Raw genomic sequence first — 22,035 nt, forward strand, 5'->3', positions numbered from 1 at the left:
GGCACACGTTTCAGCTGTAACACTGCAGGATGGTGTATTGTACCATCAAAGCTATAGTTTTTTCTGTCAAACTTTTGTGTGACTTAGTTTGCTCTTTTATAGCTTTCTGTCTCTGACAGATCAATGAGAAGAAATCAACAACTCATTCTTTTCATCTTATTTGTTTTGTCTATTATGTGTGCATACTGCATATAGGTAAGTTCACATCCTGTTTCATTTAACTGAACCCAGGCACACAGAATTGGGGTTTGAGCTGAAGTGATACATTCTGCTAGAAGACTGGTTGAAATTATCAGAAAAATAAATAACTAAATAAAGATCAACGGATTTTGGCTTTTGCCTTCAGGGACAGTATTCAGTATTCAGTGCACGTTGGTTTGGCCTGAGTTTTTACACCGGATCACTGCCACAGCCCTCCCATATTTTATCTGGCCTCAGGACCGGCACCAAGGCGGTCCTTGGTGGCCAGGTGGGGCCACACCTGGTGCTCTACCACTTAGCCACCAGGCCTTTCAGACTTTTAACTGTCTTTTTTTCTGATTGTCTAGTATAATCCCTGGTCAAATGAAGAGTTGGTTATGCGTAAGCCTTTACATTAACAATGTAAAGCCACTAAAGGTAAGAAAATCTTATATTTTTATTGCTGACCAGATGCAGCACTTCAATATCTGAAGGTAGGGTGACTCATAATGCCCACTTCCACATCTATTTATAATGCCAGTTACAAGTCATTAATAATGTGCTGGTTTTAGGACCGAAAGTAACTTAACACTAAGTCAGCTGTTTCCAGCTGCTGAAGAGGTTCCATGGTTTATCTGCTGATGAGCTCAGATTAGCTTTATGGAGAAAACGGAAAACTGAAGGACTGTAAGAACACATTTAAGAACACATGTGGGTCTGTGTTGTTGGTTACACTGAGACTTTATTTTATTGCATTGTATACTGACAGCTTTGTTCCCTACCTCTGACTAATCTAGACTCTTTGTAGCGACTCTCAACTGTTCACTACCGTTTTTAGTGATGCTGCACAGGTTATCAAGAGGGCTGGATATTTATAGTGATGGACATGCATCAGCGGGAAAAATGGATTCTCAGATAAGGTGACTAATGTTCTCATCAGCATTAGACACAAAAAGAGAGAAACACTCAGTTGTGATGAGTCAAGCTACACTGTAATCAAGCCTTGCATCTTAATCATAATAATTCTGATAATGCCATTGTATGGTGACATGTGAAATGATGAGTTTGAGTCATGGAAACAACAGTTTATAGTTACTGAAGCCAAAAACATTAAATAGTTGCACACAATAGCTTACTATAAAGACTCTATCTCTCGTATATATATATATATATATATATATATTAAAACAATTAAAGCATAGAAACTGAGAACTTCTCTGTCCATTCGCATCATCCTAATCAATAGCTGGTAGAAAGCCTGGTATGAAGCAGGCTTCACCTGGCTTATGGCTTGTGTCTATCCTGCGGTGAGCTCAACATGAATACAAGATCCAACCCTTTGTTAGGGTTTTTTTAACAGTCCAAATCCCTTTCTTTTTATAGAACCCAGGCCTCGGTGGGAAAGCAAAAAAGCACCACTTGGCCTTTTCATGTAATTATCTCTCCTCTCCATCTTCTGTCTCTTTTATTACCACCCTTGTGCCTTTTATTACTCATTCTTTTTGCACTGATTTTATGTGTGTTGCCACCAGCTGTAGCTTTTTCAGGCCATCTGTACGCATGCTGGTGGTGCTGGCTGCGTCAAGTTCATTTTGCTTGATTCAACTTTGTTGTGTCCTTTTATGAATGTGACGCTGCAGATATTCAATATATATCAACAAAGTACCACATTGTATACACTGATGACCCAATATTATTTGTAAGACGAACCGTAAAACAATGTAACATAATATTGTTAATAATAATAATACCAATAATGATAACAATAATAATCATCAAGCAAATTAAAATTCAAAATAAAGTAATTTTCCCCTAAATCTCTTCCTCCCTATGTTATCTTTCTGTCTCACTCATACCAGCAGGGCTCTTTTCAAACCCAGTACTACTTAAATTATAATAGCCTCATTATTATTCTCTCACAGCTGGTCTTCAACATTGCACTTAAGTGTCATTTCCTGCTTTCAAAATGTCCCTCCCCTCTCTTTCCTTCCTTCGTTCCTTCCATTTTTTCCTCGCTCTCTCATTGCAATGAAATTTATTTGTGCAACTTGCAGTTTGGCTGACTGCTTGATATCGGACTACAGTATGTGATGGAAAAACTTATTGTTGAACTGAATGTTTGGATAGAGAAGCAAAACTGAATAGTTGCTTGGATGCTTGAGAAGCACACTGTAACTGATAACTTACAAATCAAGTGTGTCAGAAAGAGATCTTTTATTTTGAGTTATTGAAAAAAAAACTCTGGTTTTATTAAGCACTGGGATTTACAGTTGATTACTCCCTATTTTGTGCAACCATAAGTCAGATATCCAAGTTAGACTCCAAATCCTCTTGCTTTTATTCTTACCTGTAGATCAGTTAACAAGTTGCTGGTCTCTCGGACTCTGGCTCTAGTTGCATCTAGTTCTATCTTGAGTTTGTCCTGGGTCTCTTTCAGACATGTGATCTGTGTCTGAGATGAACTCAGGTTCTGCTCACCTTCCCTCACCAGCTCCTGGAGGTGGGACACCTGAGGAGATCACCACAATCACCAACATCAACTTCAAAAAACTAGAGATGAGATCACTTGTTTGGTTCTTTTCGCAGTAAATGTTTCACACCTCCTGGTTTGCCATGTTAAGTTTGGCCGAGAGCTCCTCTTTCAAGTTGTCTAGTTGCTGCTGGAGACGGTCTCTCTGCTCCTCCAATGACAGACGCTTGATCTCAAACTCTTGACTCATTTTCTGAAGAGGAGAAGGAACATCGGAAAGAACGAATGAGTTAGAAAAAAATGTGAAGTGTTCCATATAAAAATGAAGCATTAAACCAGTGAACTATTAAAATGTTGTATTCAAATACCGCAACTGACAAAACAAAATTTTCATCATTGAAAATATAAATGATCAGTGTATTTTCTCTTTTGCAGAACCTTAATACTATTTCTAAAGAGTTCCTGCTAAAATACACTGAAAGTATAATATTTCTAAAAAGGAGGAGATTGCAGAAGCCACTGTACAGTAAATCCCATTTGTGCCTCAATATGGCAGCTGTTGAGTGTGAAGTGTGGCTGCTGAATGAAGGAGGGCTATGTGAGTTGTCATTCAACCTTAAAAGGCCATCTCGTCAAACCAACCAGTTTCTATAATCCTTCAAACCACAGCATTAAATCTTTTCTGGCCCTCGCTGAAGAGATCTCCTTTTCCCTATTTCTTAGTGACTGTTTTCTATTCATGCCCTCTGATATCTTTTGTGTTTATATTTAAACAAAGTCTATATTGTAGAAGTACAGCAGTGGTACTGTATGTACTGCTGGATAAACACTATCTTGTACATTGCTGCTGCTCACATTGATTTTACTGCAAAATTAATTATATCCAGCTCCCAACATGTTTTAGAGGTTGTCCAACAAAACACACAATCTTAACAGAAGTGCTGACAGCTCAGAGACAGGATCCTGATATGAAATAACACCTTCATATCTTCTGGCCTGGACTGCCACTCTGCTTAAGTGTTCCGCTCAAAGAACTGCATGGTGTTGCTTCTAAGTACATTTTTGGTGTCATAGCACTGAGAGCACTGCAGCTAAATTTAACTAAGGCAATTTTAACATCCAATAATTGATCCACATAAATCAACTACTTACTTATTTTCATACTTTTTTTTTTCATTTTTGCTGAATTTGTAACATTATTATTGCCAAAGTGTTATGCCTTTTATATGGCCGGTTTCCATTGTACAGTATGTGGAATTTCTTGCAGTAGTGAATTAGTAGTATGAACAGGATCCAGCATGTGCAACCAGTCTCATCTTATTCACATGGAAACTAACCGGTTATCAACATCCAGTCTTCAAACCAAACATCTGCACCTTTATCATGCTCTTTGCAGCCTTTGAAGATGCTCAAGGTTCATAAAGGTTTATCTTACATACCCATAAAAACATTTAATAAAATTGAAATCAATCATTCACTGCTAATTACTAAAAGATTAGAGTAAACGGCGATACAATAAAATCATAGATAGACACAACGTAAAAGCAGTTTTAAAGATTATAAAAAGAAGGACTGAATTTTAATGAAACTTTACATGCTTCTTAGAAATTTCTGGTTGTTTTCTGTCAAAACAGTGAGCAAGCAGTTTGTGTGAGGGGGATATAGCTGCTCTGTTAACTGATTAGCTGATCAGACAAACAATAAATCAAGAGTCGCTTTTTCCAACTTTTTAACAAAGATGCCAAATTTAATTTTGCAACTTCTAAAATGTAAGAATTTGCAGATTCTCGTCCATTAACTAGCAGTAAATTACTACTTAATTACTAAATTGAATTATTATCATGGTGATATAACCCTGGTCTCAAGAAAACTGATATTTGTCTCTACTGTATTTTCTGGTGATTATGACAAAATACTTTCCTGTCTTAGTGAGTAGTCAAGCAGAATATTTATAGGGTAATCAACATTTTATAATATTTGCAAAACTTCTATTTTCTTGCATTCTCATCTGGCCTTAAATAGGCGGTTATGATTTATGAATTCATTTAGCACAAGCAATTTGTGGAATTAATCAGTTTATTGCCTTAGTTTTAAAACTCATTAATAACCTTCTGACAGAGATAAAAGTGTATAAAATAAATCTGTTTGTCATAAAAATGACTAGTTTTTCCTTCTTGTCCATCTACCTGCCTCACGCTCTTTAATTGTGTTCCAAATAAACAAAATCTAAAGATGAGGCACATTATAGCTTTGGCTTATGTAATATTCTCTTTTTTTTGTCGTCCCCCCGCCCCTCCATCAATTATCTCCATCACTCTTTCTTACAGGGAATCTATAAAAACACAAGCTCACACACACATGCACTCTCACTTTGCTTGGAGGCAGGATTTAATGTTGATGAAAATCAACCAATTAGCAGTTAGCTTCAAAAAGCACTGGAGCTATGAGAAGAGAAAGAAAGAGAAATGTAATGTCAAGTGTTGGAGCATGGGAAGCAAAAAAAAGGGAAAAGGAAGAAATTGACACTAAAATGAAAATATGTGTAATTCTTGTGAGACAAAGGCCTGTCAATTAATATGTGCTGGTAAAATATAATGGAGTTTTTGTGCTTCCAAGCGAATTCACTAAGTCTGTATGGGACTTTTAATGTTTGCTCATTACAGGTGTAGTCAAGTGAATGTGAAGAAATAAGGTGTAACATGTTACAGCCCGAAGACAAGAGAAAAACACGCACTCCTTTCCCTTCCTGTTAACCAATCAGGTAATGACTTTCACTCCAGAGCTATGCCCAGGTGGGATCTATAGCAGTGACTCTGAGAGAAAAAACTGTAAGTGAATCTCTGTGGGGTATAGTTTTGCTACTACATCACTGTTCATATTTTTTATCCGTATATACTGTATCACCCTTATTGATTTTCACAGGGTGCAGCTTGAACAGTTGCAGCTGCTCATGGATTGCACCAATGGCAAAAACACCAAAAGTCCTCATTGCTGCTTTAAATCATTTGTTGCTGGTAATACAATGCTCTTGTGGTTGGTAAATGAATCAGGGTGAATTAATTTAAGCGGTGTAATTTGATTTGTTGTTGGTGCATCTTTGGCAACAAGGGCATTTGTATTCCCTCCATGCAGTCCCTTTGAACTTGAAGATACAGGGAACAGAGGAGAGGAGCAGGGGGAAGAAAAGAAAAAACTGGAAGATGAAAGAAAAGCAGATGACAGAATTAAAGACGCAGAGGGAAATACAAGTAGAGAGTGATGTTGTTTTCATGTCTTAGTCTTAATGTTGACCTAATTAAATGTGTGCATGCAGTTGACGGTGCTGTTCATTTTTATAGATACACACTTCTTAAATGACTGAGGCCATTTGCTTGGAGGAGGAAATTTAATTGCCAATCTTGCTGAACAGAAGGGAAATATACAAAGCCCTGAGAGCAACTCTGAGCTATGTGGTTTTTTTTTCCAAGTTTAATCATCATCGGCTCCATATATACATTTATACAAAATCTCCACTGTCTGAAAAAAAAAGTTAACAAATACTTGTTGATAAGGTATGTAACTGACTATTTTAGTTACAATTTGGGTCAACAAATACAGTGGATTCGAGGGAACACAGTAAACTGTAAATGAGGTCACAGGAGGAACTATTTGGCTTAATTAAAAACTATTAGTCATGTATATGTTGTCTACGTTATCTCAATATACATGAAATGGTGTTGAAAGGGCCTAAAAAAGCTGATAACGTTAACATCATCTCCACAATACTTGAGTTTTAACATGTCAGGGCCCTACCGTTATTAGGAGTTTCTTCTCCTCCTCTTTCTCCTGCTGGGCCTCCTCCCTCATGGCTCGGTGTTTTTCCTCCATCTCCTCCAGCGCTCGGACCTGTGCCTCCCTGAAGCGACGCGTCTCCTCCTCATAGTGTGCTCTGACTCTGGAGAGCTCCTTTTCATAACCCTGGTGCTCCTCACGAAGCGACTAAGGAGGAAAATAGTTCACATGATTCGCAGACCGGTGTTCTCTTAAAGACTGGATTGGAATTTAAAAAGTACCTGTTCTAGTTTGATTAATTGTTGCTTGTGCTGTTCATTGGCAGCTTGGCTCTGGTTTAGCACAGCCTCCCTCTCCTCCTCCAGCCTGTTGATCTTCTCCTTCAGCCGACTCTGCTCCTGGTCCAGGTTCCTGATGGTTGCCTCGTGGGACATCTGGGTGGCCTGTAGAGAGCCAATCTGACCTGGGGACACCCACATCAAAGTATGTTAAAGAGGCTCCACAGGCATTAGTTAGAGCAGCTATGAGCTTTAACAACACGCTCTCCACAACAGGTAGAGTTTTAATAATGATGGAGCTGTGCAGCACATTAAACCAGGGCCATTGAGCATTATCAGCTACTCAAAGGCTCCCTGAGAAAAACATATTGCTTGTAAAATGGGTAGAAAATTGGTAAATGACAATCAAGAGAAAATCATGGGGTGCAAGTTGGACTGGAATGAAGTTGACAGACAAAGTAGTGAAAAGCATGTTTAGGAATAGAGGATTGATCCAGAGCTTTCAAAGTGTAGCAAACGTATTTTCAAACAAGCCATGTATGTGGCTTTTGATTGGTTTTGTTTGTCCACTGTACAAAGACTCCCTACAATGGCAGGCAGTTTTCAAATACCAGGGATGTGAAGAGATGTGTCTAAAGAGAGACTTATAACACTTAACACTACACTGAATATCACAAAGGGAAATTCAGCGTGCTCCACCATGCTCGCAACATAAAACATTAAATTTACTTAAATGCACAATCCACGTAGTTATGTGAGAAGCATATACTGTACTTAAGTGTAAATGTATGTAAATAACAATCCCTTATATTTACTTACTTTATGAAAATAAGAATGTATTTTGAAAAACTCTAGGAGGCCAATGCTCTTTGCCCTAACTGACCCTATGTTTCTCAACTCTCTTATCGTGAGTAATAATCGGGTTAACAAATATTGGAATTTAGCTTTAAAGGATGCCTTCACTGATTTTTAACTTGTTTCTTTTGGTTATTTGGTGTGGGAAGTACATGTACATAAATGCCATTAAACGTCCCATTGGCCTCCCTATATCAAAATATCTCTCTAGCTCTAGCTGAAAAAAGCCTCCAGATGACATAATTTGGAGGAACCTTTAGTTCAGATTATGTCATCTTGTTGCTCAGACTATAAAGTTTATAATTATAGTCAACCTGCTTTTTCACAGCTCCCCCAGATGACATAATTTGAACCCCTAATGGTGAAAACTCCTCCGGTAGATGTCATCGGGAGGAGTTTTTAAGATAAAAGCAGAAAAATATATTATTGTAGGGAAGTAAGAGGGAAGTTTGAAAGCATCAATGTACATTTACACCCTAAAACTAAAGCCCCAGAAAACGAGTTGAAAATTGGTGAAATCGCCCTTTAAGAGATGTATAAATCAGTGTGCACAAGTCTGTACATTACAGGAAGTAGAGTGACAGGAAGTAGAGGGGCACAGTGTCTTACCAGCTTTGTGGAGGATTTCAGTTGCCTGCTGTTGAACTCTTTCCCTGCTGCCCTCTAGTTCATACTCTGTGTCCTTCAGCTGCATCACCCAGATCTCTCCGTCCTGAATGGCTTCTTCCAGCTGCTTGTGCAGATTCTGCACCACACACACACACACCAATGTATGCATGTTTACAGCACAGCAAACCAGCATTCGTTATTTTAAAAGGCAGCCATATCTCTCCCACCACAGCCTTGAGTCAAAACGATCCAGCTACTCCTACTCTACGTGTTTTGCCTGCAGGACCATCAGTGCACACCACATTAGATTCCCCACACTCAGAGATTCTTGAAAACAGTTTTCTCCCTTAGGCTTTTACTTTTGCCTTTGTTTTCAGTAAATGTTTTTCATCCAATTTAGCCCACTTTCCCACCCTAATTTAACCAAAAGAATCCAAAGAGAAGTGGGTAGTTACAGCAGCATGAGCAGCAATAGTCACCAAATGTCAAACAAACATTTGGTGGATTATATGTTCTTATTCGTACTTATCCACCCATCAACACACACACCTTGATGGTCCCCTCAGCATTAGCCAGTGACGTCTGCAGTCTGTTAGTCCTGTCTCGGTTCTCTCTGGCCTCCTCCTGAGCTTTCTGAAGCTCACTCCTCAGCTTGGACAGTGAGCGCTGCAGTGCTGCTTCCTGAGCCTGGAACTCCTTACGAAGCTCAACCTTAACATGAGACATTACAAAATTAATACAGTTTGCAGCAAAAAAAGTTTTTTTTTTTTTTTTTACTGATTATGATGTCATGATCATACGTAAAAGCACAGTTGTCTTGTTTTGGTTTTACCTCGGTCCTTTTCCAGGCCAGCAGGTTCTCAGTGGTGAGCTGGTGTGTTCTCCTCATGGCCTCCAGCTCTCTCTCATAATACTCCTGAGCCTTAGCCAGCTTCTCCTCGTACTCCTCCACCAACCGGACCTTGTCCTTTGTTAGCTCCTCCACTCTCTCCATCAATGACTCCACCTACATAAAAATGATAAATAAACAGAAAGCATGTCTTTGTTTTTGAGTTCAATGGTTGTTCTAAGTTCCTAAAATTGCCAAATCTGCACATTTACCATCTGTTCCATGGAACAGTAATAGTTCGTAGGAAGGAGGAAAAAAATGGGAGAAAAACAAGCGGATGACATGCAACAAAACTCCATGGCCAAATTATAACCATTTCTGTTTGATATTATGATTGTCAAGTGTGCTACTAAAGCAACCCTATGTTTTTCAGTTACGCCAAAACATTTCCATATTTCCCCAAAACAACTGTTTCCTACTAAGTAACTTGCTATATTAATTCGCCACAAAAGCCCAAGATCACATGCACCAATCCAGAAGTTCTGGATTTCCAAAAGACACATCTAGCTCCCCTTCTCTCTCACTCGTGGCCCACCTCTTGCCTATGGAGCTCAGCCAGTTTCTCCTGGTCTTCGGTGGAGGTGGCACTCTGGTTCTGCTGTTTGTTGAGGAGCTCCTCCACCTCCTGGCGGTGGGTGGTTCTCAGATCCTCCAGCGCTCTCCGCTTGTCTGCCTCAAACTGGGCCTGAGCCTGGCTGAACGTCCGCAACTTCTCCTCAAAATCTCGACGCATCTCTTCCACCTATTGGAACCACGAAACATATTCTATTCTGTTTGAATCGTTTGTGTTACTGCCAACCCAGTCTCTACCTGGGAAAAACTAAAAGCTCAAAAGCCTCTGTAATAATTAAAAAATACCTAAACGTTTTATTTCAATACTTCATGTTATTTGTAGGTTCCACCTCCATGCCAAAACAAGCACTTGCAGCTACTCTAAGCCACTAAGTGGGCAAAAGAAGCATTAAATAAGCTTGTCTGAGTTTGTCGCAAAGACATGGCAGAAATGAATGAAAACAATGTATAAGATGGGATGTGATGACATGATGCCAGCAGACTCGTTTAAGCTAATAAAGAGGCGAGGACTCGACAGTGACTACAAATGAACTGATGATGACCCAACCTCATTCAGCCACCTCAACCCAAGGCTTTCACACATCAGGCGTTCACTTATGTTGTATGGTTTTGTGCCATGCTATGGTATGATAAGTCACATGTCGCATTTGTTATGCTGCTGTGTAGGACTTATAAATGGCTTGTATTTCAAGTTTTCCAGCGGCAGATACCACATTTTATCCCCATACCACCGCTTCTTTTTTAATGCAATACACTGGCTATTAGCGATGGACCTGCTTGACTACATGTATGATGAAAAATTGTCTAGCATATGACACATGACATTAATTTCACTTCCAGCTATCCCTTGGTTTGCTGCTGCTGTGTGCATAAAAGCAGCATGCTTCTTGTTGATTCTTGACCAAAAACTTTACGTAGTTTTCAATGGAAAGTAAGTGGTAGCTTATTATTTACAGTGTGATACTGTTGAACTTGCTCTTTGTAGGTCACTGATGTGATGATCAGCAGTGGTAGCCATGGCTACATATTAATCCCTGTATCTTATGGACTTAGGAAAGGTTTAGCTATAACCCAATGAGCATTTTGTATTTTGAAACATATTCATCTATTTTTAGGTGAGAAGTGGTATATATCAGTGAAACAGTTGTGATTGTGTATTACACATACAGCACCACCAAGGCCAAATATTTGGAGACTTGTTTGCAAAACTTGTCTCACAATTTTACCAGTGTTTTTTTATAGTTTACACATAATATTCAGTGTTGAATAGCGTCAAGGAAGCACTATGCTTCTCCACCCTCCTGGTGCAAAACTAGCAGAACTCCGCTTCGTCAAGCAAGTGTGAACATATACTTTTGTGCGTCTGTGGGTGTGAGAACAGCCTTACCTCTCTGCTCATGGAAACCACTCTCTGTGTGTGCTGGGCCTCAGTGCAAAGCTGGGAGTCTTCCATTCTTTGTCTGTACATCTCAAACTCTGCCAAAGCCTGATGGTAACCAAACATTACAAAGGTTGAAACGTAATATTCTGAATTACATTTAAAAATCTGCAATGCATTCCACAAATGCACAACTTTGACTTCATGCAATTACGGCAATATCGCAATGACATCACGTGGTTCAGCTAAGATGTGATTTATTCCCTTAATTAAAGGCTGCTGCAGAACTTTAACACAACACGACAACATCTCCATAATTTATGCATCTGCGAAGCCACTGCGATGCCCAGCAGCAGTGAATGACCTGTCTCTTCATGTGTTCGTGGAGTTCAACAGATTCTTCCAGACTGGCCAGACGCCGCCTCAGGTCCACCTCGTCCGCCATCTTGCTCTTGTATTGCATAATCTTGTCTCTGGTCTCTGTCACAATGTGTTGGACCTAAACAGCAGGAAACAAAACAGTAAACAGTACCTTTTTCATGTCAAAAAATATAATGTGAAGTAACTCCTTAAAACCACTTTGTTTCATCCCAAAACACAACCTACACAGAAATACACATAGAAAGAGGAACTAAAGGGAAAATGTGAGGATAAATAAATATACTGTAGGTGCCAGAACAAGACTGCTGCCTCCAAGAAATGTTTCTTGGCAGGAAAGAAAAATCCCATTTTGAAAATATAACACTTGAAAGCAACACTAATTTAATTAACAACTAAGACCATGGTGCTTCTCTTTAAAAGCAACAGGAAAAACTATTTACACCAGTTTATTATTGGCTTAGGTCTCATTCTCAAATAAATGCTGCCAGATGCTATCACTAGAGATTATTTATTCTATGTCAGTGTATCAGTGTAGATACTTAACTCTATGTTAAATTAAAAGTACCAATATAACATGTTGACAACTGATGGAATGAAATGGACACTGGACAAATCAACAAATGGAGACTCAAGGATAATCTGCAAATTTTTGTATTGTAGAGTAAGCCGCTTTTCAGGTACTGAAGGGGCTAGTTACACATGATTCATTCATGGCAACAAGTCTTTATATGAAAAAATAGAGATTACAGATGGAGCACAATCATACAGGTAACAAATTAAAGGAAAACAGATAAATAAAATAAAGATAAATAAATTACAGGAGAACCGTAACAAAAGCAAATGCCTCAGAGCATATGGAGTCAGTGAATAGTTTGAAAGGTATTAAAAAAGGTTTTGTTAAAGGCTTCACGGCTTCACACACCTATGGGAGATTTTGAAGAGCTTCTGAAAAAGAGTACTGAAGCTTTTCCAGGACCTCATACCGAAAGAGCTTCATACTAACACATTTTCACCGTTGCCACCTTAAGAAAGCTGTGAAGTTATATGAGAGCAGGGCTTCACACCTTCAAACTCCTGCAGGCCACAGACACTGGTCAGACAAAAATCTTCACATTAATGGCATAACTGTAATTCTTTTTAATTAGTCTGGACATTAAACAGAGCTAAATGAAAGGGACATAATCATGCAGGAGAACTGAAAATGAGAAGCTGCTTAGGTTTGAGGGTGTCTGTGAGCACAGTGTTGACGTGCAGTGGACAGCACAAAATATAGTTGATCTTGACACCAAAATTACAGTGTGTCACCGACTCACCTCCTACCACGTTTTGATTATGAGAAAATAAGCCCCTGGGCACAGGCAGAGTATGTAATTTTGGATTTTGTTTCTGTTTCCTGTTGTGTCACACCTCTTTTGGGCAATTGTTAGGTAGCAGTTCATCATTTTGGGGTTATTTTCACTCTTTCTGTGACTGTTCTGCATCTCTTTGAGGTCACTTTGTGTCTTTTAACTCTTTCAAGAAAGAAAATGAAAAATAACTTTAGAGGCTTAGCCCCATGGGCCCCTGACCTCAATGTAGCCTGTTAACTACTCATCCATGCCCCCACCTCTAATGTGGTGCACTGCACGTCAGAACTGAATCAAATTAAATAACAGTGTGTGGAGGTTTGTGAGCCCCACGTTAAAGGCTGTGCTGTAAACAAATAATGATGGGTTTCCTGTTGTGGTGTATGTACCTCGTCCTCGTGGGCTTCTTTCAGAGACTCGATTTCTTCTTCATGTTCGTCATTCTTGGTGTTGAGAGCATAAATTACCTGGAGACAGCAGGAGAATTACATGACAAAATAAAGAACGCTCTTATTAACTGTTTCAATATCAGATCAATAGTTCTACAATGAACACTACAGTTCATCTGCGCATTCACAGTGACACGAAATCAATACCAATAACGCCAGGAAAGAAGAGAAACATTTTCCCCACACTGATTTAAGAAGGTTATCCACAGACAGAGCTGTGTATTCACTGCGTGTGCTATAAAATACATTCAGCCCCTTTTTTTACCACAGTTTTTGTGTCTGATGCAAATTGATGATAAAAGTCTAGATTTTTGTAGAAAGCTTGCCTTTGATAAACCTGACAAACTAAGCCAGGATTAACTCATTAGCTAAGCCAACTTGTAATGAAGAAAGATAGGGGCAGAAAGATAAAGACAAGCAGCACAAATTTAACATATGTTATAAAGAACAAGAATATCAGAGCAAAAAGTATGAAATAGTCTTTGTCTTCTTCCTGTCAGCATAAAAAATAATCTTCAATCCCATGCGATTGTAAATTATGGCCACCTGTAATCTCTCTCCATTCACAAACATAAATGGATTCCATCTTGTCAGTCATGCTTGCACTCTCTCCCAGAAACAAAAATAGGTTTTATAAGTGCTGGAGTTAAATGATATGCAGGAGCTTAAAAAAAAAAAAGCTTAAGCTTAAACAAATTGAAGCCCCCAGTGAGCAGCAAATATTCATTCAGGGTCAGCTGAATTACAGCCCCACTGGGTTCACAAGAAGCAGCTCCACATTTTATTACACTTACAGGAGACATTTTTGCATACATTTTTACAGCATGTGAACATATCCTCTATATGGCAATTATCTTCCCTAAGGCAAAACAAAACAGACCTTTAAACACCACTTGTATCAGCATCCAAGTGATGATCACAGTAGCAAATATTAAAAACACAGCTGTGAGAGAATATGTTCATGTGTGTTGACTAATATTTCTGAAATTCTCTGGCTGCTGATTTAATATTAACACTCAGGAGAACTGTAGTGTTGCAATAACGATATGTCATGTTTTTTAAATTTCTATTGTCCAAATTAACTCAAAAAATTAACTCCCCAAATGAGTTATTCCATTGTAGTGCTGTAAAATATCTAGAACTACCACCTAAATATCAGGCTTTATATTTATTATGAATTAAATTTTTGCATTTGGGAGATCATATTTGGACATTAAACCAGCAAACTTTGCTCAAAAAGTGACACTTATTTAATTAACCAATCAGTCAATTGATTGACATGTTGTTGGTAATTAAATAATAACTGTACAAAATCAATCATAATCTGATAATCACACCCAAACTATCTGTGGACAGGGGGCTTTAACTCGTGTTTCATTTGGAAGACAAGCCTTTTGTTCGAGGCCCATGAGAGCTGTTCATGGCAATCACAGCTTTCCTTTCATGTCTTGTGAAGGCAGCGCTGCAGCTACTTGCTGCATGACTTGAACTGAGCTCGACCAGAAGCACCAACTTTATTCAGAAGGCAAATGAAAAACTATGTAACACATAAAATCCATTAATTATGCTAATGATTGCACTTGTGATTTGAAGTTAGTGTTGCAACCTAATACATTTTTTCTTCTTTTGCTAGAGGTTTGCGCTATGATAATCATTATCTGTATGTTTTTATTTATCACTAAAACACTGGTGCTCCCTCAACACAATTTAGCGTTTCAGCTGGAGGTGAAAATAGTCAGAGGAAGGTAAATTTTAGTCTGTTCTTCCTGAGTGAGAGCCTTTGATTCCCAGCACTAAGTCAGCCATGGAAATGTTTCTTTAATTATACATGATTATTTTAATGATGCTGGTATGCCTGCTGCTTTTCATCTCTCTCTCTCTCTCTTCTCCCTTTGCTGTCATCCTTTCATCTCTTCCCCCTTTTTGTTCTTTTTCTTCTTCTCTACTATCTCCCTTTTTTCTTTGTCTCTCCATTTCCCAGTATTAAAGATGCGCCACATTACTATAAGTGTCTCTAGTGGAACAATAAATCTCACTTTCCATAAATAATTTTTCACTTTTATCAGTGTCTTGAAATTGCTAATCTAATAGTCAATGATGGAAATGTGCTTGGTTATTAAACAGATTAATAGACTTGGACTGATAAATGATTGATCAAACATAAAACAAGACACTCATGAGGTCATTTATCTAGAAAAAATGTCAAACATTTTCTGGTTACGTGTTGATTTTATCTGTTTTAAGTCATGATACATTTCCTTTCATTCCCTCACTTATCCTAGGGCTGTGGGAAATTCTTGCTTTCTTTCACTGTTTTCTGATATTCTGTACACACTATGAAACTATGAAAAGATTATTGGATTATAAAAAATTATCCATGGTTGCAGCCTTTACTAGAACGATTCCTCGAGTCGTTGCATCAGATTGTCACATCTCTAACCACATTGATTAAAAACTGTAAAAACAGGCTGAGACACCAAACACTAGAGCACAGAGTGGAGACTGTAGTTTCGGTGGGGAAGGACAGAACAGTTTTTGTGTGAATGTGTGAATTTCGACTTGAAATTTCGAACTTATTAAAAACTTTAAATTCAAATTTTCTCAAAAGATCAAATCTATATTAAGCTTAACAAATTGAAAACTAACAAGGTTAGGCCTACACTCCCACACTGAATGTCAGTAAAAGGGATAGTCACTCTGATCTTCTATAATCTCTGTTACCCTCAGTAGAAAAAGGCCATTTCATCTTTAAATGTATGCACATTGTTGTCTGAAAGGTGGCAGCTGTGTGAAGCTGTGTGGCAACAGACTGTGACACATGACATCATTTTAACATCTAAAAATACAAACATCCTGCAAAATGCGTTGCTTCCAGTGCGCTGTAGCAGTAAGGTGTGAAAAGCGTCTCAGCTTGCGTGTTTAATTTACACAGGTGAATGCATTAACAATATGAAAGGATGCATTTAAAAAATGAATTTGTAGCAGTCACAAAGCACATGAAGGCAAAGCGGGGCATTCATGCAGTATGTCCAAACCTAGTTATGATATGATTTTAAGCAGAGTGACAGCAAATAGCTTCTTCCTCTTTTAAGGGTTTTGCAGGAAGATTTAAGCCAGAGGCTCCAATCTAACCAAAGCTAAATGCAACACAACAGAATGCAGCTACTAGAGTTACATGTAGTGATTTAGTGTCAAAAAACACCAATAAAACTTAGTGAATACTAATCTTCTATCACAATCCTGGTGGTGTTGACCTTGGCAAACTGCCACGTGCTTCTTTATAAAGATTTGGTTTCCACAAACTGCAGGAGAGTAGATGCACAGGATGCACGTTCCTGTGTGAATAAGAATAACAAAAATGTCTTCTCTAAGTTGCAAAAGCAGATGTAATGTGATGTTGCCATGGTTTAGCGCTGCAAAGCCTCTAAGAACAGGGGTCGCAGTCGAAAATGCGATGTACAAAAATCATATGTATCAGGTAACCCTGGCCACTTGTGTCATGCTAATGCTTCTATATCAGTGAAATGAACCTGTTGAATTATGACTTCCTGACTAGAATATTTGAAGACATAACATAAAGATTGTATCTCATCCTGCATCATTATTTCTGTTAGGGTGAAAGGGAATCCAGCCCATTACAGCACACTAACATCCCAGAAGAATCTCATTAAAATGTATCATTAGAGATAATTCAGCTCGAGTTCTGCCCAAGCGGTGGAACACTAGTGTAATCAATCAAGCTCCACTGTATCTATCATTACAGAGGTGGACAAATGGCAATTTTTCATCAGAATGGCAATTATCAGACAGATTTACTGGTCTTTTTCTTACCGGGATGTAGAATATAGAGCTGCTATGTGCAGAATGAGTGGGACATGTTGGTAAAAATGAGAATAGGACCCACACGGGGGACAGCTACAGTGCATTTTCTACTATTGACTAAATGACTAATGTCTGGAGAAGATAAACTGCACCATTTGCCTCCAACAAAATTCTGCTCTCATCATTTTCAGAGGATTACCATCATATTCATTAATTAAAGGATGAATGAAAGCCTAATTCTCAGGGGTGATGCAGTCTTAACACAACCCCTCTGCATTTGAGCTTTCAGTCCACTGCTTCCCTTCACCAGACTTGCCATGAAGTGTTGCCACTTGTCGAAACCCAGTCTCTGTTACCAATTAGCTGAAACACACAGTGTGTTTACTTCGTCCTCCCTGTTGTGGTGTATAGGCACTTTAGACCTGTTCCCTCTTACACTGTTTTGCTGCTCAGATGATCCTAGAACACTCTGCAATCGCACTTTGCTCCCTGAGCATCACTACACTGCATCACAACCTGAAAAAGCACAAACACAGCAGGTGGGCACAAGGGCATGTGGAGCCACTGTTACAGAAAATAGTGTTTACTGTGATATTCAGACAAGAGCCTGGTATCAATTTAAAGCAAACATCTTTTGATCTAGTTTCCTCTAGAAACAGTAGATGTAGTTTCTAAGATTGATCCAAACCAAGAATATCCCAAAAATTCACAGGATACACACTCTAGAGAAACTAGAGATGCATCTTTATAATGTCCTCGACCTCTAATATATGAGCCCAAGAGTTGTCAATGCTCCACCACACTAAGAAATAGACTTGACTCTACAGCATCATTCAACTAATTCACTTTTTCAATGCAGATGAGTTTGGCTCAGCTCTGAAGACGCCCCTTAATAACTGATTATTGCTTTCTGTATTTGAACTATACCCATGCATTTAGGTTGCAAATCAAAGAACCATGTAGGTCAACATCTTGCAGATTTTTGCACTTTTTGTGTCTCCCGTCTGATGAGCTCTTCTCGAACAAACAAGAGCACCACCTGCTAAGTGTAAAATAGTCAAGAGGTTGATTACAGCTATTCAAAGCATCTTGCAGTTGCACGCAGAGATAACTTGTTCCATCCACCCTTAGAGATGATGGCAGTGCTACAGAAGCTTCAGTTCCAGTACTGTATATTTAAAATTATTTTTGTGAAATCTTTGTCAGCAGCAACAGACCACTACACAGATTACATGTGCTCTTATGCTTTTTTTTGGTTTTTTTACTTGCAGACAGCAGAGAACAGTAGAGAGCCCTGTAAAATCAGTCTGATAGATCCTTGTGGGAGTTTGAGTTAAACTGCTTTTTCCATTTGGGTGTAGAGCTGCATCAATGGCTTAATGAATCAGTTAGTTCTTCAGAATAGTATTTTCTTATGATCATAATTTATGCATCTTTCAACCACAAATGTCAGACATTTGGTGGTTTCACGATATTAACTGTAAAGATTTGCTTTAGTTCGTCGGATTATATGATAGTAAACTGGACACCTTTGGGGTTGGGACTGTGGTTTGGAACAGAACAAGTGATTTTAAGGCACCACCGCTGGTTCTGGTATGTTGTGACTGGCATTTTATTTTTTCTTTTCAGACATTTTATGAGCAAATTAAGTAATTTAGTGACTATTGTTAGCACGTAAAGAACTATCGTAAATACTCTTTGTTGCATTTCAATAGGTGTTATGTTTTAGTAAGATCCAAAGTTTTGTTTCTTACATTTTACAATGTCTCTCACGACATGTTAATGTGTCACATGTTTTATTAGGTTTTTTTTAAAAGCATCCTAAACAAAAATGTTCTTTATCTTAAAAAATGACATGCACCTAAAAGCATTGGTTGCATGGTAGTTACTGAAGCTAACAACTTAGTACCTGCGTCCATCCAACAGCACAGTGCAAGGTGCTAAATTGAAAGAACATTTCGCTGTGCGCCGAAGCAGAATGACTAAGACTGACTAAACATGGATTTAGTTTATGTAAGAAGTACCACCCTGCAAAGTAGAATAACATGGGAATCGCAGTGCAGTGGTATCTGATTCACACATTGGAAACGAAAATATGTCCACTGAAGAGTAACACATTCGCCACATTAAGGCATGACTAGTAAACACGTAGCTTTAGCCAGCAGAAACCCACACAAAAGCAAAACACAGAGGCGTGAATGTGCCGTAACGCGTTCAATTTTTAAAAAGCAATGACATCTGGATACAGAACACAGGAAAGTGCTCTTTGGTTTTAAGGAAGTGTGAGAATATGAGAAAAACAAACATTAATACACTCTAATTCCTAAAATAACTTGAGAAATTACATTTGAATAATTTTCTAGGCCAGAGATTTGTGTTATTGCGTCAGACAGAGACATAAACGTGATGGTCATTGCACTTCAGAGTTTTGAGTGAGCCTAATAACAATTATAGTAATTAATGGTGATTAGTCTGACAGTTCAAAATATTCACTCCATGCCTCAATCAAGAATAAAAATCCTTACAGTGGAGAAGCTGGTACCAAAGATACTTTCTGGTTTACACTACAAACGTATGCTACTCAAATACTGTGGGCTGTATTGGCAAGTTAAAAAATTTGGAGCATGACTGAATCAGCTGCAGCAAATTGTCCTGCAGAGTCCTTACAGTTTTTTCCCCTGGTCTGCCCCACTCTTATCACAATCCCAGATCCAGTAATGTATTTAAAGAGCCAACCCAAAACTTTTGGACACTTGTAATCTGTAATAAGGGTTGAGTGGAATCTAATGTTTATATTTGGATGCAGATTTCCTTTAGTCAAATCCATGCTAATTCTACTCCTGTTTATTCTGTTCATTCTATTGTAGAGGGGCTGGAGCCTTTCCCAGCATGCACTGGGTATGAAACACCCTGGACAAGGCTGTCAGATCTATCACGGGGCTAATACACTGAGACAGAACATTTTGCACTAAATCGCGCAGGTTCACGTAACCTGTATTTCTTTGGTGAACACAGGGAAGAAAACTCCCAGTTAACAGGCTGGATCCAAACACATTCTTGGACTGACTTCAACGTGCCTTCAAATCTGTTGTTTGCGGACCTTAATTCCACCACCACTGCCCTGCCAACCTCTCTGGCTCTGCAAATCATTTTAATCAGCCACTGAAACACTGCATTTTAATCCTGAAGATCCACATTTGTCACTCTATCTGCAATTCTGGGAATATTTGTGCAGCTTAAGTGACTGCACATAGTGTCTGATTCTGTGCTGGGATACCATCACCATGCCGGTTATGTAAAATCTTCTGTCCTCTACTCCTGCATTTGTCTCCCCGTGTATAAACTGCCTCCACTAAGACACAAGCTCAAACGCGTTCGCTGCCACCTTGAAAATACCACTGAAATCCACAGGATCCCCGTATCCTACACTGGTTTTGGGTGGACTACAGAGAGGCAAACCTCTGCATCCATCCAAGATTGCGTAATTTCTCACAGCTCACTGGTGGCACAGGTTTACCAGTGGTGTGGCAGAGGGTGAATTCACAGCAGCACATTCCTCTGGGCATTTTGGAGAAGCTCTCAGCTATTGTATCGGGGTAATAGATCCTCAGATAACGCGTGCTCACGGTATTTTACAGGCTGAGTTACAACAAGCCTGCGGAGTGAAGTGAGCGCACCGGAGGTTCGAAACAAACTCTTTCTAGGGAAGTTTTGCAGAGCTCGCCTCCTCGGAACTAATCCCATATTTGAATTTGAATACCTATTGGCATCGGGCAGCCTCTGGAAGTCTTTAATGGTTACCAATGCAGAACTGTAAAAAAGACGCCAAAATATCAACGCACTACCACAGACTAGCTAACCCATGCGAGTTTAAATGCATTACATACAATAAAATCCCACCACGGGCTTCATCGCAAGCATGTTTACAAATGACCCACCATCCCACATCAGCACCAGCCCTGTACGGTCACGTTACTACTCCGTGCTCCGTCATTCACTCACAGCCACACACACCTTGGTCAGCTGGGCTATCTTCTTGCTCATCTTTATATGCAGGTCTTGGGTGTATTCCAGCGCTAAACTCCCGTCGAAAAACATGCTGGACGTTGGAGAGGGGATGTATTTGGTGTTGCAAGTCGTGGTGTTGTACGGAGGCTGCCATCCTGCCCCCGTCGCCATTTTCGCCGGGGATTAAGCCAAACGCGACGATTTTTAAAACGCAGATAAAAACAGAGGCGGCTGCTACGCGTTCAACGCCCCCCCATCGTTGTGTTTGTGGTTAATCTTCGGATTCGGCGAGTGAGGGAGAGAGGAGGGAGGGAGGGAGGGAGGGAGGGAAGGGGGGGTAGAAAACGGGGAGCAGGGACGCGAGACCGTCCCGTCTCGCGCATCCGCAGCTGCCGCGAGCGCTCCGGATCAAGAGAGAGACGGAGACGCGCGCCAGATGCTCAGCCAATAGCGCGCCCAGGTGAAATCGGTTTACAGCGTGAGTGCGGCTCGCGGTCTTGCAGTGCAATGTGGGAACGACTGGTTTAAGACAATAAACAGCGGGCGTTTGGATGGACACATGCCCGCAGGAGGCGCGGGGTTTGACGCTGGGCCCACCCCAGGGACCACGCTCACATAAGCTCACGATCTTTTTCTTTCTTTCTTTTTTCCATCCTAAAACACTCCTCACTGTATCCAATTAAGACAGAAAATACTTCATACTTGGGATGTAGCACCATGCAGTGAGCCATGTCCTAGTGTTACATTATGATTTATATAAGTGAGTAGGTTATTTAACGTATAGAATACATCCCGTGTGATCATCCGTGGTATTGTTTTTTTTTTTTTTTTTTTTTTAATTTTCCATCCATCCATTATGTCAGCTGCTCATCCTGTTTGGGGCTGCGGTTGGCGGAGCTGACGACTTAGCTACAGTCTATAGGATGTACGTCAGTGTAACATGGAGAGAAAACCCAAATGCACAGATACATAAAGACGGAGCAGCCTATTTCCAAACCTTCTCTACATTTGTTTCAGAGTTCAGAG

General features: G+C 39.5%; 1 protein-coding gene across 5 annotated transcripts in view; it reads right to left on the reverse strand.

Annotated features, from left to right (window-relative positions):
* LOC137108683 (protein FAM184A-like) overlaps nt 1-21,498 on the reverse strand; it is a 44,268-nt gene extending 22,770 nt beyond the window's left edge. Inside the window, exons 1-12 of one of the 5 annotated variants that reach the window (XM_067493573.1) lie at nt 21,016-21,498; nt 13,120-13,197; nt 11,368-11,502; nt 11,013-11,111; nt 9,588-9,794; nt 8,996-9,169; nt 8,713-8,874; nt 8,164-8,299; nt 6,703-6,884; nt 6,443-6,628; nt 2,781-2,903; nt 2,528-2,689 (exon numbers count right to left, since the gene is read on the reverse strand). In XM_067493573.1, coding sequence (XP_067349674.1) covers nt 2,528-2,689; nt 2,781-2,903; nt 6,443-6,628; nt 6,703-6,884; nt 8,164-8,299; nt 8,713-8,874; nt 8,996-9,169; nt 9,588-9,794; nt 11,013-11,111; nt 11,368-11,502; nt 13,120-13,197; nt 21,016-21,180 — 1,809 coding nt within the window. In that variant the 5' untranslated portion in view covers nt 21,181-21,498. The remainder of the gene's footprint in view (nt 1-2,527; nt 2,690-2,780; nt 2,904-6,442; nt 6,629-6,702; nt 6,885-8,163; nt 8,300-8,712; nt 8,875-8,995; nt 9,170-9,587; nt 9,795-11,012; nt 11,112-11,367; nt 11,503-13,119; nt 13,198-21,015) is intronic. The other 4 variants (XM_067493572.1, XM_067493576.1, XM_067493577.1 and 1 more) reach the window with 4 other exon arrangements.
* Nucleotides 21,499-22,035: the final 537 nt, after the last annotated feature.

Source organism: Channa argus, chromosome 23, assembly GCF_033026475.1.
Source record: "Channa argus isolate prfri chromosome 23, Channa argus male v1.0, whole genome shotgun sequence".
Classification (NCBI taxonomy): Eukaryota; Metazoa; Chordata; class Actinopteri; order Anabantiformes; family Channidae; genus Channa; species Channa argus.